Source organism: Lithobates pipiens, unplaced genomic scaffold, assembly GCF_037356315.1.
Source record: "Lithobates pipiens isolate NorthernLeopardFrog02 unplaced genomic scaffold, aLitPip1_a1.2 Scaffold_18, whole genome shotgun sequence".
Taxonomy (NCBI): Eukaryota; Metazoa; Chordata; class Amphibia; order Anura; family Ranidae; genus Lithobates; species Lithobates pipiens.
The window spans coordinates 364,685,495-364,703,255 of NW_027507758.1; the positions used below are offsets into that span (position 1 = coordinate 364,685,495).

At 40.9% G+C, this 17,761-nt stretch overlaps 1 protein-coding gene across 1 annotated transcript; it reads right to left on the reverse strand.

Moving 5' to 3' along the window:
* Positions 1 to 8,549: 8,549 nt before the first annotated feature.
* On the reverse strand, positions 8,550 to 17,464 carry LOC143988199 (receptor-transporting protein 3-like). Its single transcript, XM_077487580.1, has 3 exons — positions 17,321 to 17,464; positions 12,103 to 12,279; positions 8,550 to 9,942 (listed from the first exon to the last, which is right to left on the reverse strand). Exons 2-3 carry the CDS (start codon positions 12,240 to 12,242, stop codon positions 9,591 to 9,593), a joined length of 492 nt encoding a protein of 163 aa, XP_077343706.1. The 5' UTR covers positions 12,243 to 12,279; positions 17,321 to 17,464; the 3' UTR covers positions 8,550 to 9,590.
* Positions 17,465 to 17,761: the final 297 nt, after the last annotated feature.

Consider the following 17,761-nt stretch of genomic DNA (forward strand, 5'->3'; position numbering starts at 1 on the left):
AAAATGATGCTTGGTGGTCCCTATGTGTTCTTGCAGGAAGTGCCCCGGTCAGAAGTGGGAAGAGGATTGTACAGTAAAAGAATTTGACAGACCACTCATCTGCCACTCATGCTGCTAACAGGATTCCCCTATTAGAAATGAGAGAACTCTGCATTGCTAAATATCCATAAGAATTCCCATCAAAAAAAAGGTCATCATCTCACAACCAAGACAGCAGGCCAGCTTCTGAAGTGTGTAGAGATTGTGCAACTCCCTCCCTCCCTGGGAAGAATTTTTGATGTACCTTTTTTAAGGAACAGGTCAAGGACAAAAAGGCAGAGGCTCACAAGGTCTACTACCACATCAAGGAAGCAGTAGGAGGTAGTATGTGGGAATGACAGTGCTATATAAGTAACTGTAAAAAAATAATTAATTCTCTGCAAAGAAACCCTTCACAACTGAGAATTTCTGATAGGAACTTTGTTCTTTTGCTAGGCCAAGAATCATAGCAAGCAATTGAGAACAGGATTTACAATCAGATGAAGAAGTTCTTCCACATTCCTTTGATTTCTCTATGGTTTGTATCGTAAGCTGGCTATAGATGGATAGAATTTTTAATTTTGATTCCACCCATTAACGATTAGAAAAACACATTTTCTAAGAACCTTCTTTTCCCAGAACTTTCATTCAAAATTCTACCCATCTATGGTCAGCTTTAGTCAAATCATTCAAAGAAGACATAGGATGGGAGGAAGATAAATCCCCTCTTATATTTCTCAGAAAATATTATCCTGATCTAAAAAAAGATCTGTGAGCCTTTCCTCTCACGTTCAAGATTCAATAAATAATTGAGGAGGAATGGGTCAGACCAGATAAATAGCAATATCTTAAAAATAGGCTTTCTAAGCTGTATCAGATTGTTAAGAAGGACACACATTCTATGGTTCTGGAAGTATAATAGGATTTTGGGCATAGCCTCAGATAAAGAATATCAGGAATTGCAGTAAAACAGTACCATCATTCAATTATTTGTATAGAAAATAGGGGAAGGCAAGAGGGTGCGGACAGTTGTTGAGGCTGTCCTCTAACACACTCAAACCAAGAGGAGGAGCTTGTGGACTATCCAGGTACTGATCAACTTCAGTAAAAATTCTCATTTATTACATATAAAAAACATACAGAAAAACAAAATCAATAAAAATGGGAAGGTAAACCTTACAGTATATAGTTACTCGTAAGTTTACTCCCAAGGGGTGTTTCTGGTAATAGAATTATCCTCACAGATGAGTGATCCTCTACTAGTTTCGGCGTCTTAATGCCGCTTCATTCATATAAAATTAGCAGAACAGCATATATTATTATTATTATTATTATTATTAATGATTTATATAGCGCCAACAGTTTACGCAGCGCTTTACAATGTATAGGGGGGACAACACAATTACAGTACAATACAAAAAGGTACAGGAGGGCCCTGCTCGTAGAGCTTACATTCTAAAGGGAGGGGGTGGTGGTACAAAAGGTAATAGCTGCAGAGAATGATTTGATGGGGTGATATATGATATCAAGCTGAAAATTTTGCAGCATTTAAAGATGTGTGACCATTGTTGTATGCAGGTTTGCATGTATATGTATGTTTAGGTATGGGGGAGGGGAGGTTACTATTTTTGTTTTACTAATTCATAGTGGGTTCTCTTTATAGAGACATTAGGGGTCATTAGACTCCTGAAAACTTCTTGACGTCAGCCCAAGTTGAGGTGGTCGTTAGAATCCTGAAGACTTTTTGACCTCCACCCAAGCAAATTGAGATAGAGAATCCCCTGATTTGATGCTTACCTGGTCCTTGTCAGCTGTTATTTAACATCTGTAAAACCAGAAGTTCTCAGAGCTAAGCACTTTTGGGTTCAGTGTTCAAAGGGCAGATCTGGGGAGAGGAGTTCAACAATCTTCCTCAACATTCCATTCTACAATAATATTTAGTGTACCTAGACTCTTAGAAGAGGCAGGTGAGTCTGATAACCATGGTGATGTCTACATGATAAAGCAGAGTTGATGTACCCATTGAGGGGGTGTGGGTAAACAATAATACCCACTGAGGGGGTTGTGGGTAAACATTGGTGTCAATAGATAACACTTACATTGCACTGCTGCTCTCTTCCTCCATAGATAACTCCTTCCACTTAAGCCAAAAAAAGACAGGACAGAGACCTTCAAGCTATCTATAACACATACAACTCTGCCAAGTGCAGTGGGCAGAGTTTGCACAGGAGCGACCTGCTGATGTTATTAGAATGCAAAGCAGGGTGTTTTGGGACAAAGTCTGTGTACACAGGACTAGGGAACCAGGATAAAAATGGGGGACAGTCCCGCGCAATCCAAGACTGTTGGGAAGTATGCTCTATCTGCTATGACTTTGTTTATCTTTTCTCAGTCATATGACTTTAGTATTTATTTTGCTGTATTGCTACAAGGCTTCAAGTAAAAAGGTGACAGGGTGTCTTTCAGCTTTGCAAATGTTATGCAATTTTAGATGCTTTATAGATACATCTCTATACACCTTGATGAGAAAAGGTGTTAGGAAATGAAAAATTTTTCATTGTTTGACTAAATAAGACAGATGTTCTAAACAAAAAGCTACAAACATTTTTTTAGATGTTTTATTGAAATGAAATGGAAACGGAAACTTACACAACACATGATACATAGAAATCAGTTTTCAAACATAAATCTCTATGAGTTATTTAGTGAAGGGCAGCAAGTGTCCAGACTTAAAGTGGATGTAAACCAGATTGATTAAATTTGAGCTGGACTCATCTATCTACAGTGTTTCTTATCTCTCTCCAAAGCCCTAAGTCTGGTGGCTTTCTCCTGCTCTGCTCTTCTGTTATCAGCATGATCATTTCTGACACGTTCTCTGACACTTGATAAAACCAGGCTGAAATTCGTGTCAGGGTGGGTGCTATAAATAGATTAGACAGCTGGTCAATGCTGAAATTCGTGTCAGGGTGGGTGCTATAAATAGATTAGACAGCTGGTCAATGCTGAAATTCGTGTCAGGGTGGGTGCTATAAATAGATTAGACAGCTGGTCAATGCTGAAATTCGTGTCAGGGTGGGTGCTATAAATAGATTAGACAGCTGGTCAATGCTGAAATTCGTGTCAGGGTGGGTGCTATAAATAGATTAAACAGCTGGTCAATTCACAGCACAGCTCTGCAAGTCTCAGCCTATGTGGAGGGGGAGTGTGTGCCTTTCCTTCAATCAGCTGTCTTATAGTGTATGGGAAGGACCCCCCCCCCCCCCCCCCGCTGGAACAGGAAGAGAAAATTCTAACAGGGTGTGCACTTTCTAAACAGCATATAAAGGTGAAGACAGCAGATATATATGTAAAACTTATGTAGGGAGATTTGTTTCATCTCTGTGTATTATATGATGCTGTTAACTTCACTGGGTATATGGAGGGTTTACATCCACTTTAATACTTCATATTAGTGTAGCACTGACCCCCGAAGGAGTGACTGGTTTTGCTGGGCTTACCGTTTACCTTCTCCACCTCGTTGTTCTTGTCTAGGGGTTCCCGAGGTTGATGGCCCAATAACTGCAGAGACCGACACTTGAATCCCTTTTTGAGGAATTTTTATTTGAAAAAAATGTTGAACAAAACACAGTCTCTCAGCTGGGAATAGAGGGTATGGGTAGAAAAGCTCAGGCACTTGTTTGGAACTGTTGACACTTAAAAATGTCTCTCTCTAGATGATCCAGGGAATAGCCACTCGCAACTGGATACCTCAGCTGTCGGATAAATCCTGGTTTATGGATTTAGCAGCCGACAAGTGATTCAAACTTAGCAAAGTCTCGGCCACAGACTTGGTTGTAAAACTTTAGATGAACACAGAAAGTCTCTCACAGAAACTTAGTTGTAACCGAAGGATGAAATCAGGAAATTTCTTACAGTACCAGAATCTTACAGCCGGTCCGGCGATACCATAAGAATGCAGATTTACTTGGTGTCCTTTTAGCTCAGCTTCCAGGCTCTTACCGAGCAGCCAGCCTCGTGCATGGCCTTCTTCTGAAGAGTCCTCCCCTGGTTACGTTTTGAGTTGCTGGGCCTCTCCAAACCCGAGACAGCACCGGACCACCTTGAAATCCTCCTTCCAGTTATGGAATGAATGGATCCACACCCCAGGCCATGAGGGACTCTGGGGGCTGGTCAGGAGGACCAGGACCACGGAGTCAGAACATACTTCTGGACCGGAACCCAGAACCACGTGACCTCAGCACCTTAAGTACCCTCTCCCGGAATACACAGCGAGACAACGCACCCACTGATTGGCTCAGAGAGAGAGATTGGTACCCAATGCGTCCAACCAGACTGCGTTCCAATGCCTGTCAGAGATAATACATGCACCTATGACCAGGCAGAACATAGTACAGTCCAGCCAAACTGATGCCAGAATCACAATTTAGTGAAATTAACCCCAAGACCCAACTATAGTCTTAGGAAAAAAATTCTACATTAGTTTTAATGTGTAATGTGTAAGGTCTTACACAAACTACATTTTCATTAACCCTTTAGCTGGATGACCAATTTTCTAATTTTTCACACACATGCTAAAAGGCACATTATTGAAAAACGGAAAATTGGATATCAAATGCTTACCACAATTTTCCTTTCCTTGCGAGTTCCATGTTACACTACCACTGGGTGTGCCCCACCTGCAGACCCAACTCATAAATTTGACTCCCTCCCCCAGTGTTACGTAGCTAGATTTCCACACCTGGGTTGGAGTTTGTGCTGACGTAGAGCTTATCAGAAAAGGAAAACTGTGGTAAGTATTTGATTAAATTTTCTGTTATCCTGAAGGCTTCATGTCAGCCTACTACAGGGAAGTAACTAGATAACCAGGGGGGGATGATGCAAAAACAAAATAAGGATTGTTATAGCCTTAGGCTGAAGAGATAACTGTTTTACCAAAATTAAAAAATTTCAACAATGACAGATCTCTGTGATAATGAGAAATAAAGTTGTGTAGGGATGACCATGTTGCCACCTCACAAATTTGTCTCCTGCAAAACTCTACAGACGTCTGCCCAGGAGGATGAGACGATTCTTGTGGAGTGCAATGTTAGTCCTAACGAGAGGGCCAACCCCCTATCCTTATATTCCAGGAAGATCACATTCACAAGCCAAGAAGAAATCACTTTACTCAAGGATCTGGCCAACTTGTGTTAACCCGTGGGAATCACAAATGGGCAATTCGATGATCTGAAGCTCAAAGTAGCATTGATATAAGTCTTCAGCATCCACGGCAGTCAGTGATTGGTTCATTTCAGACAAGGAAGGGTAAATACATAAATTACATTTACTGGCCTCTTCCACGCTCTTCATCTTGACATATTCCCCCACAGCAGCTAGCGGGAGAAGGGAACTTGGCAGAGCTGTGGGGGCTAGGAGAGAGCAAAAGAGGAACTGGGAAAGATTGTAGGTGGGCAGGAGAGCTTATGAGGGGGGCTGGAGAAGAGCACAGAGGGGGACTGGAGAACAGCAGGGGACCAGAGAAGAGCACAGAGGGGGACTGGAGAACAGCAGGGGATCAGAGAAGATTACAGGGTAAAGGAGAACAGCAGGGAACTGGAGCAGTGCAAGGGACCGGAGAAGAGCGCAGGGGGATGGGGTCAGGAGAGAGCAAAAATGTTGCCAGGGAAGATCACAGAGGGATCAGGAGAGAACAGAGGGGCCATGGGTAACAGAAGAAAGCTGGACAAGAGGGGCGGCATATAGAGGAACCAATGGCCACCATCTTCCTACTGCACCAACTGAATGCCTGCAGGAGGAACATGGAGGGCATCGGTTCTTCTGTATGCCACCCCTCCTGCCCGGGTGCAGAGGGAGGCGCAAGGGCCCCCTGGAACATGGGGTTGGGTCACAGTGGCGACCCTTGTGACCCCTGTAGTTACGCCCTTGTGCATGTATAAATGTTTATGACCGCTATGAAAGTCACCATTTTTTGTCACATGACATCTGTGCAAATTTTTATTAAATGATTATAAAATCTATGAAGAGATGGCCCCAAAAGTACTTCTGACACGTGTGTTGATACTTGTAATATACTGTATGTAGGGTTGGAGGGAAGATAGTTTTAAATTTTTTTATTGTTTTGTTATGTTTTTTTAATCTATTATTATATATTTTTTTAACTACTTGACCACCTGAAGGTTTTACCTCCTTCATGACTAGGGCATTTTTCTGCTGTTCAGCACTGTGCTACTTTAACTGACAATTGCTTGGTCATACAACACTGTATCCAAATTCAAGCTATATAATTTTCACACAAATAGAGCTTCCTTTAGTGGTATTTAATCACCACTGGAGGGTTTTTATTTTTTGCTAAATAACTTAAAAATACCAAACGTTTAAAAAAAAATCTTAGTCTCTTTTGTAAAATTTTGCAAACACATTTTCTTTCTTCAGAAATTTATTCTGCTACATTTCTTTGGTAAAAATAACCCAAATTATTACGCTATGGTATATATAATTGAAAATTGATCAACCTGGTGCACTGATGGCAAATCTAATTTCTTGAGGCCCTAAAATACCAGGACAGTAAAAATACTCTCCAAGTGACCCTTTTTTTGAAAGTAGATAGTCAAAGATATTTAGTAGAAGGCATTAAAAGCTTTATCATATGACTGGTGTGGTCATATGGTGATGTGGTGGTGCTCAGGGATACTGACTGGTAAAAATATGTAAAAAAAAATGTAATTTTTTTTATCATTATTGATTTTCGTTAACATTTCTTTTTTCATAGTGGGGGGTGGTAGTGATCAGGGATTTTTTTTACACTGCTATTGGTTATAACAGTGATGATCACTGTTTTAACTGTCATAAATGTCCTGCTTCCAGTTAGTTTCCATCAGCACCATGTACTAGTATTCAAGAACCTGCAGTTTCTTTCCTTAAAGAGGAACTGTAGTCTGCTCACATCAGTTGTGATAAAAACATCTTTGCCATTCTGAAGCTTCCCTCCAACCATTTTTTGCATATTATTTTGTTTAACCACTTACAGACCGGACCATTTTGCTGGTCAAAGACCAGACCCCTTTTTGCGATTCGGCACTGCGTCGCTTTAACTGACAATTGCGCGGCCGTGCGACGTGGCTCCCAAACAAAATTGGCGTCCTTTTTTTCCCACAAATAGAGCTTTCTTTTGGTGGTATTTGATCACCTCCTGCGGTTTTTATTTTTTGCGCTATAAACAAAAATAGAGCGACAATTTTTAAAAAAATGCATTATTTTTTACTTTTTGTTATAATAAATATCCCCCAAAAATATATAAAAAAACATTTTTTTCCCTCAGTTTAGGCCGATACGTATTCTTCTACATATTTTTGGTAAAAAAAAACGCAATAAACGATTATTGATTGGTTTGCGCAAAAGTTATAGCGTTTACAAAATAGGGATAGTTTTATGGCATTTTTATTAATAATTTTTTATTATTTTTTTTTTACTAGTAATGGCGGTGATCAGCGATTTTTATTGTGACTGCGACATTGTGGCGGACACATCAGACATTTTTGACACATTTTTGGGACCATTGTCATTTATACAGTAATCACTGCTATATAAATGCAGTGATTTCTGTGTAAATGACACTGGCAGTGAAGGGGTTAACCAGTGGGTGGCAGTGTAGGGGTTAAGTGTTCCTAGGGGTGTGTTGCTAACTGTGGGGGGGTTGGGCTTTCATTTAGTGAACACTGATCTCTGCTCCAATCACATGGAGCAGAGATCAGCGTCACTAGTTGCTAGGCAGAATGGAGAAATGCTGTTTACACGGCATTTCCTCCATTCAGCCGTCCCGTGAGACGATCGCGGGTATGCCTGCGGCGATCGAGTCCACGGGACCCGCGACCGGACTCACGGGGGTCCCGACCGGCACGAGAGTGTGCCGCCGGCAGGGCGCTCGCGATGGCAGGGGGGCATTGAAGATTGGACGTACCTGTACGCCAATATGCCTGCCCGTGCCATTCTGCCGGCGTACATCGGCGTGCGCTGGTCGGGAACCGGATATACTGTGATTCTGTACTTGCCAAATATGCTGCAGAAATCTCCCTCCACTGAGTCTGGCTCATCCATTTTAACTGTTGGCAGCTGATGCTGCCTGTTCACTTCCTGAATTTACACAGACACACAGAGGCACACCTCCAGCTCTGCAGCTCTCTTTGGCCCTCTTATGACTCATCCCTCTCTTCCTGGCAAACTCTCACAAGAGTGAGAGAGAGCTGTGCACGATGTCATAAGCCTAGGCTTTTCACCAGACAAGAAACAGGAAGTGGGCTGTATAAGGTATTTACTGGCCGAAAAAAAAGTGTTTTACTATCCAAAGTTAAAACAACAAGGGCAGAAGATTTAATAGATGGAAAGATGAAAAAATGACTGAAGGTCCATTTTAATTCCTGTTCAGCATATGTATAAGGCACTTACAGTATGCATTCATTCCTAATGCCATATATCCACATTCAGGTTAGACAGATTTTAGTTTTATTGAGCAAAACAAAAACGCTCAAATGATCAAAAGTGTCAGCAAGGTAACTTTTATTGATGTCAAATGATCTTCTTTACATGTATAAAACAGAATATACAGAACCTTACAGCGGTTTTAACCTTCCCCCATTTTGGCCAAAGCAAAAAAAATTGAACAGCAGTTGTTGAACAACAGATATTCTATAACATGTTATTGTGTAATGCTGTGATTTTATAAATACATTCCTTTGGAAGGTGCTACTTTTGTTTTTTACAATTAATTGTCATTTAGTTTTAAAGTGTGTTACCCCAACATTTCATATGTCTGACATGTGTCTGTGTTACCATGTACTTGTAAGAAAAAGCATCCTGTTCTCTTTGCATTGCTTCCTTTGTATGAGGTCCCTGGTGATCCTTTCAGTCCCCCTGCTTTCCTATTTCAAATTGACCACGCTAGGCATAGAACCACATCTATCCCTGTGTGGTCAGTTTTATTCTTTGCATTCTACTTGGGAGCACAGCCTTTCTGTACTCCAGTGGACAGACTTGTGCTGACTTGTACTTGTAATAAAAATCATCCTGTTCTCTTTGCATTTCTTCCTTTGTGTCCATGATGATCCTGTCAGTCCCCCTGCTTTCCTATTTCAAGCTGACCATGCTATGCATAGCGTGCGCCCCGCTCTTCTACTGAAAACTTCAGTGTACTGTTGTTTCTCTGCCTCCTGCTGACACGCCTCCTGGCCTGCGCCTCACAGTGTATTTCTGTCTCCGTATTTTACACTGCAGTGTGACCGTGTTCTGTTCAAGCTGCTGCTGCCAAGATCCCCCATCATTATCTCAAGGAGTTTCCATCCGCACCTCTCTCGGCCTCTTATACAGATAAGAACACAAGTCATATGATAACATAGAAAAAAATGAAAACAAAGGTATTAATCATTTTTTTAAATATATGCACATAAACATTTTTGCCTTGAATTTCTATTTTAAACTGAAAATATTGTTTTACAAGGTAGAGGTTTACATATACTTTAATAACTATGCTGTATAAGGATAGGATGGATAATTCCTTGGGGTTCCAGTTCCTTTTGATATTAACCAGGTTGCACCTGCCAGTCACACAAATTATGTTTGCAGGCTTCACAATGCTCTTTATCATGTGGACCTTCCAACCTGCCATATGATTGTGGTTTCAAGTCTTCATTTGGATCATGCATGCTATAAAATTTCTTCTGGAGTTTAGTGACCACATTCCTGACAACTCTTTTAATATTTTCATGTGTGATTTTGGGGATTTCGAATACATCAGCTGCGCAGGTTTTACATTCCTGCCTGAAAATCCTCATTTTTACAGTTCCATGTTTGAAGATTTTATTTTGGTTCATCAGGAATAATATATACACTTTTGATGATTTCCAGTGGTGTCTACACTTTGAGCAATTAAATCTAAATAAAAGAGAGAAGAGAAAGCATATTTCAGAGCAGGTTACCATCACAGAGAAATAAAACACATACATAACAGACTCCAGTAGGAATATAAACTTGTGCCTTATTTTAGGATTTGCTCCAGTTCCACCAATTAGACATCCCTTCCCCAGCAGCATGCTGAAGATCAGGGCCACTGTGTTCTATGCACACCACAAAAAACAGAGAGTAGAGGTCTGACCCACCTGCTGTACAGTCACAGCTACACTATATTTTGACATTGACAAGGTAATTTGTGACGAAACGCGTCTGGAAAGGCACGCAGTGACGCCATCACGTTGTACGAGGGGAGGACGGGCTCCCGAATGTCGGCCGGCTTTTTATTTTTATGCTGTATTCGAATGGATGTTAATGTAAGTGTAATATTCACGTGTTTTAAATAAATTATCCAAGCGGCGTTACACTATGAGGGTTTCCTCTTCTCTTTGGAGCCATTGTTAGCACTATTTGGGATCGCTGAACGAGGGATAAGTTTATGTGAACGCTGCCATTCATTGGGGTTAGCTGATCTATGAGCGCAAGCTATAAGGAGAAGGACACAGATGATTCACATACAAGGCTTTAATTAAGCTTCCATCTGGTAAGCGCACTCACTTCTCGGTGACGGGCACCTGTTTGCTATTTTTGTGTGGACTCACCGTGGTGTCCTGGAAAGAATTGCGATAGAGGAATTTTTTATGAACTTTGTTTGCTCCTTTCCTTTTAGGTTGATGAATTATAATCTGTTATTTCATTCATTTATTTTGTATGTAACGTGATCTATATTAATTTATTCACATTTATTATTTTTTTATTATTTGTGAAGGTAGTATATAGGGGTTACGGCACAGCTTTTGAAATTTTTTCTAGTATATTTGAGTGTGTGTATCCCACTTAGAGCTGCGGCCTTTATTTTAGATTATTTTATGTTTTGTTCTCACCTGAGCGCAGTTTATTTTTACATTCCACTCTACACTATATTTACAAAAGTATTGGGACGTACTATTGCCTTTACACGCACATGAATTTTAATGGCATCCAGTCTTAGTCCGTAGGGTTTAATATTGAGTTGGCCCACCCTTTGCAACTATAACAGCTATAACAGCTACAACTCTTCTGGGAAGGCTGTCCACGAGGTTTAGGAGTGTGTCTATGGGAATGTTTGACCATCCGTCTAGAAGCGAATTTGTGAGGTCAGGCACTGATGTTGACGAGAAGGCCTGGCTCACAGTCTCTGCTCTAATTCTTCCCAAAGATATCAGGTTGAGGTCAGGACTCTGTCCAGGCCAGTCAAGTTCCTCCACCACAAAATAAATAAAACATGTCTTTATTGACCTTGCTTTGTGCATTGGTGTGCAGTCATGTTGCCACAGGAAGGGCCCCTCCCCAAAGTGTTCCCACAAAGTTGGGAGCATGATTTTGTCCAAAATATATTGGTATCCTGATGCCTTAAGAGTTCCCTTCACTAGAACTAAAAGGAAAAATCCAACCCCTGAAAGACAACCCCACACCATAATCCCTCTCCATCAAATGATTTGGACCAGTGCACAAAGAGAGGTCCATGAAGACATGGATATAGTGTACTACAATGCTCATCTTTGCTACTTAATGGAGAGCTGTAGTTGTGTCTGACTGGGTCCAATTGTTTAGTTAAAGCAGAACTCCACTCTCTCATTCAACACTATCTTTAATCCTTATGCTGCTAGCATTAGTAAATAGATAGGAAGGTATATTATATATACTTGTTTTAAACTTTTTTTTTTTTTACATTTCGTCAGTTACTTCCTGGTTTCTATGCCTAGGCAAATGATGTCATACATCCCAGGTGGGGAGGAGGGGTTTTCTCCGCTAAGGACACCCTCCTGCCTCCATGCCTGAGCTAAGAGCAGATGGATTTCCCGGGAAGTAACTGCTACACAAATCATCTGCCCTTAATCAAGACGGCCATGACCATAAATTGTAGGGGTGTTTTTCAAAGTTTTTTTTCCCACAAAATAAAGCATGTTTATGAATTAAACAGTGTTTTTGGTTTATGATGTTCAGATGTATTGTAGCTAAATGCATTATTAATAAACCATGCTTGATATCTGTTCATACTTTACTATAAATGTGTTGTTACAAACATGCATGTGCTGTATTTACCCGGCAAATGTTTTCTGCGTATAATACAGTCCTCTATCACCCTTTAGAAGGTTTTCATCAACTACGAGTTTCCACTCATCTTTAATGTCTGCTTCCTTAATCTTATTCACAAACTCTTCTTTCCACACTGCCACACTCATTTTCAATTCTTTGTGTGTACTTTCTCTTGTTTTCTACCTGGAGTAAAACAGAATATAAGCATTACATTTCCACCAGATGTGTGTAAAATGTTTAAGCACTTCCGGACCGGCTAACGCTGTTATACGTCTGCATTTTGAAGAGGCATATCGTTGTTATGGCAGCAACTAGCTGGCATAACCCCGGTATCCTCTTCTTCAGTGAGCAGTCCGTTTTCAGATAAAAGTGGTCTCTGTGGCGGATTTGCCGCAAGATCAATTTTATCGGCTCCATACGTTCAATCAATTGTATCGGCTCCATACCGTGTGTGGTATGGAGCTGAGTGATACTCCATACTCCATAACATTGCAGGGCATTGGAGGGCCCCGGTGCCCTCTGCCTCTTACCGGAGGCGATCGAGTTCTTTTTCCATGTGTGGTATGGAGCTGAGTGATACTCCATACCATTGCAGGGCAGAAGCAATGTCAAAAATGACACTTCCGCCCATTGCTCTTAAAGAGAACTTTTTAATATTTTTTTAACAACATTTTTTTTTTTATTATTGCATCTTAGTGTAAGTATGAGATCTGAGGTCTTTTTGACCCCAGAGCACATATTTAAGAGGTCCTGTCATGCTTTTTGTTCTATTGCAAGGGATATTTACATTCCTTGTAATGGGATAAAAGTGACACCATTTTTTTTAAAAGAACAGTGTAAAAATACAAAATAAAAAGTAACAAATAAGAAAAAAAATTTTTTTTAATGCTCCCTGTCCCACCAAGCTTGTGTGCAGAAGAAAACGCATACGTAGCACCCGCATATGAAAACAGTATTCAAAGCACACATGTTAGGTATTGCGGTGATTGCTAGAGCGAGAAGAATAATTCTAGCTCTATACTTTCTCTGTAACTCAAAACATGTACCGTATATACTCGAGTATAGGCCGACCCGAGTATAAGCCGAGGCCCCCAATTTACCCCCAAAAAACTGGGAAACCTATTGACTCGTGTATAAGCCGAGGGTGAGATATGCCTGTCCATCCCTGTGTGTGTGTCCATCCATCCATCCATCCCTGTGTGTGTGTGTGTCCATCCATCCCTGTGTGTGTGTGTGTCCATCCATCCATCCATCCCTGTGTGTGTGTCCATCCATCCATCCATCCCTGTGTGTGTGTGTGTCCATCCATCCATCCATCCCTGTGTGTGTGTCCATCCATCCATCCATCCATCCCTGTGTGTGTGTGTGTGTGTGTGTGTGTGGCCTTGTGTGTCCAGCCTACCTGTGTCCCGAGCGTCCGTCCGGTCCCGAGCCTCCGTCCGGTCCCGTCCCGTCCCGAGCCTCCGTCCGGTCCCGTCCCGTCCCGAGACTCCGTCCGGTCCCGTCCCGTCCCGAGCCGAGCCTCCGTCCGGTCCCGTCCCAGGATCACCGCTCTTCGTCGGCGCCCATTCCCCTGTTCAAATGCCGCGCCTCCCTGTCTGTGATAGGCGGAACACAATTTCCCAGCAGCCTGTGTTCCGCCTATCACGGACATCGTCTCATCCTCGTCCGTAGTACGAAGATGAGACGATGTCCGTGATAGGCGGAACACAGGCTGCTGGGAAATTCAGTGTTCCGCCTATCACAGGCGAAGGCGGAGCCGGAGGCGCGGCTTTTGAATTATAGAATGGCCGCTGTCTGTCTGCTCGACACGCTGATCGAGCAGGCAGACAGCGATGACTCGAGTATAAGCCGAGGGGGGCACTTTCAGCCTCAAAAAAGAGGCTGAAAATCTCGGCTTATACTCGAGTATATACGGTAATCTGTAGAATTTATTAAACATCGCCTATGGAGGTTTTTAAGGGTAAAAGTTTGTCGCCATTCCACAAGCGGGCGCAATTTTGAAGCCTGACATGTTGGGTATCAATTTACTATAAACATAATATCATAATATCATCATTCAAAATATAAAAAAAACTTGGGCTAACTTTACTGCTGTCTTATTTTTTTAATGCAAATATTCAATTCAATTGATTTCAATTCCATAAAAAGTGCACTTGTAAGACCGCTGCACAAATATGGTGTGACAGAAAGTATTGCAACGTCTGTGATTTTATTCTCTAGGGTGTTAGAAAAACATATTAATATAATGTTTGGGGGTTCTAAGTCATTTTCTACCAAAAAAAAAAAATGATTTTAACTTGTAAACACCAAATCTCAGAAAGAGGCTTAGTCCTTAAGTGATCCTGATCCTTAAAGAAGGCAGCAGGATAAGTCATCTCCTACCCTGTCAACATTGGGGATATCTGCCTGTCTGGGACAAACCATTATAAATGTGTTTATTGAAAAGGCCCAAGTCCTACCTTTTAAAGAGAGAATACTATATTGCCTGTCTTAAACTGATGCAAATTCTCTATCAAGGGCATTACCATAGAAAATTATGTGACCTCTATGGAGCCTAGCAGCATTGGGGACCTAGCACTAGTGGCATTATAGTAATTTATGCAAGTAGCAATTGTATTTTGCAACTAAATATGGATAAGTATGGATAAGTTGATTGTATATGTAGTGTATAAACCTCTACAAATGTTAAAAAGCAAGATTGTCTATCATTAGGGAGATTGCCTTTTAGATTGAAAGATGGGGGTTTTGTTATGAGACCCTATAACATATATTTATGCCTCAAGTTTATATTGCTCTTTAGACAGTGTTACAGTTTAGGAAAGCTGCATATTAAATTACAACTACACACAAAATGTAATACTAATGAGATATCGGGGGGAAATACTCCTGCTGAATAGATAGAGTGAATATTGTCACCCTAAGATAAAAACTACATTACTGGCAGGGGAAAGGAAAAAAGAACTAAGGGCCACACAAAGACGCACTCCAGATGTGTTTCTGCAGCTGCGGTTTTAATATGTTCCAGTGCGTTTTTGTTGCACTTTTTATACTGTGCTGGGGTCTGGTGTGTTTTTGATGCTTTTTACAGCGTTCCAAGCCTGTCTGCTCGCCGTTTCTTACAACGGAACTTACGGAAGTTCCGCTTGAAGAAAAGTTTATACGTAGTTTTCACTCTCTGAGGTATACAGACATCACAACAATAGAAAACTGAAAGGTGCTGTAGTTTTATTTCCTACTATCTTGCTACAGGTAACAGAATTATGAGAGAACATGAAATGATAAAACTTAAACATATATTATATATCAGAAAAGACAACAATCTGCTGGAGTTTATGTCATAGATTATGTGGATACATATCCAGGGGCAGACTGACAACTCATGGGGCCCCCAGGCAATAGGAGATTATGGGACCCCTGGGCAATAGGAGAAGTTTATGGGGCCCCTGGGCAATAAGAGATTATGGGGCCCCCAGGCAATAGGAGATTATGGGGCCCCCAGGCAATAGATTATGGGGTCACACAATATACACACACACACACACATACAGTATGCACACACAAACGCACAATATACACACACACATACAGTATACACACACAGATGCACAATACACACACACAGTATACACGCACAGAATACACATACACACACTGAAAAGGTACTGGAGAGGCGGAGCAGCTATAATCTTGGGATTTTTTTTTAAAACACAGATTTTTACATATTGTTCCTGGTTTTATTGAGGCTGGCAACCCTGATGGGGCCCCTTAGTGGCATGGGGCCCTCGGGCAGCACCCGAATGCCTGAACGGTCAGTCCACCCCTCTACATATCATACTTCATGTAATGGTTACTTCAGCAACAGAAATCCAAAAAAATAATAATAATTGGGGATGAGCATATGTTACTTTCCTTTATTTGATGTTTTCTTGATAATCATCTGACAAGACCCAGTAGTTTAGAACTGTAATCATTGGGTTCCATTCTGGGTCTCTTGCTCAGCAAATGTCTTTTGGCGACACAATACTATTGTCTGTAATACTATGCAATGTTCATGATACCGTTTTTGCTTCTTTGTATACTCAATAAAAACGTATTGAAAGTAAAAAAAATAATAATTAGAAAGCAAACCCACATTTAACAAATATTGTAACTGTCAAGCTCACATAAATACATATAGTTACATAGTTAGTCAGGTTGAAAAAAGACACAAGTCCATCCAGTTCAACCACAAAAAAAAAAAAAAAAAAAATATATATATATAATTTCATACCAGCCCATATACCCAATTCTATACCCACAGTTGATCCAGAGGAAGGCAAAAAAAAAACAGCAGAGCATGATCCAATTTGCTAAAGCAGGGGAAAAAATTCCTTCCTGATCACCCAAGAGGCAATCGGATTTTCCCCGGATCAACTTTCCATATAAATGTCAGTACCCAGTTATATTATGTACACTTAGGAAATAATCCAGGCCTTTCTTAAAGCAATCCACTGAGCTGGCCATAACCACCTCTGCAGGGAGTCTATTCCACATTTTCACAGCTCTTACAGTGAAAAAACCTTTCCGTATTTGGAGATGAAATCTCTTTTCCTCTACACGTAAAGAGTGCCCCCTTGTCCTCTTTGTTGACTGTAAGGTGAATAACCCGACACCAAGTTCACTATATGGACCCCTTATATATTTGTACATGTTGATCATATCCCCCCTTAATCTCCTCTTATCAAGAGTGAATAAATTCAGTTCCTCTAATCTTTCCTCATAGCTGAGCTCCTCCATGCCTCTTATCAGTTTGGTTGCCCTTCTCTGCACTTTCTCCAGTTCCCCGATATCCTTTTTGAGAACTGGTGCCCAAAACTGAACTGCATATTCCAGATGAGGTCTTACTAATGATTTGAACAGGGGCAAAATGATATCTGTCTCTCTCTGGAGTACATACCTCTCTTAATACAGGAAAGGATTTTGCTCGCTTTGGAAACCGAAGCTTGGCATTGCATGCTATTATTGAGCTTATGATCTACCAAAACCCCCAGATCCTTCTCCATTATGGATTCCCCCAGTTGTACTCTCCTAACATGAATGATGCATGCATATTCTTAGCCCCCAAGTGCATAACTTTACATTATACATACACATATGTAAGTGAAGTATTTATAATGGTTTTATATAATAATTACATGAACAGATCAGGCAGTCCATTAAGTCCCTATAGATGGTCACTTACCTGTCTGGTGGTTAGGAATGGTATATGCACACCAGAAAATCAGCTGTTATATATAGTAGGTTTTAGCATCGTCATTCCACCATCTCCTCCCTCCCTTCTATCATCTGTAGTATGACTTTGGAAAATGAAACTGTCAGCTTTCAGTTTTCCAATGCTGTAATGATGTTTGCAAACAAACAGTCAGTGATGTGTGAATAGGCAATAATGGGAATTTACTAGCACGATTTAACCTGCTACTAGTCAGTAATAGAATTACTGTATACTGTATATCTGTATATTTGTTGTGGAGACATTAGACAATATGATCTTTTCATGGTAAGGATATATGTGAATATGGGTAATATTGTGGCTAGGTGACAATGTTGTAATATGCACCTCATCCCTAAAATTATGTAGATAGCACAAAGAGTAACCAGTGTGATTATAGCGGTGCCAAGCAAC

Coding starts and splice junctions, on each gene's coding strand:
- LOC143988199 (XM_077487580.1), bottom strand. CDS start 12,242: ATGAGTGTGGCAGTGTGGAAAGAAGAGTTTGTGAATAAGATTAAGGAA. Junction 9,943..12,102: donor ACGCAGAAAACATTTGCCGG/GTAAATACAGCA, acceptor TCTTTTATTTAG/ATTTAATTGCTCAAAGTGTA.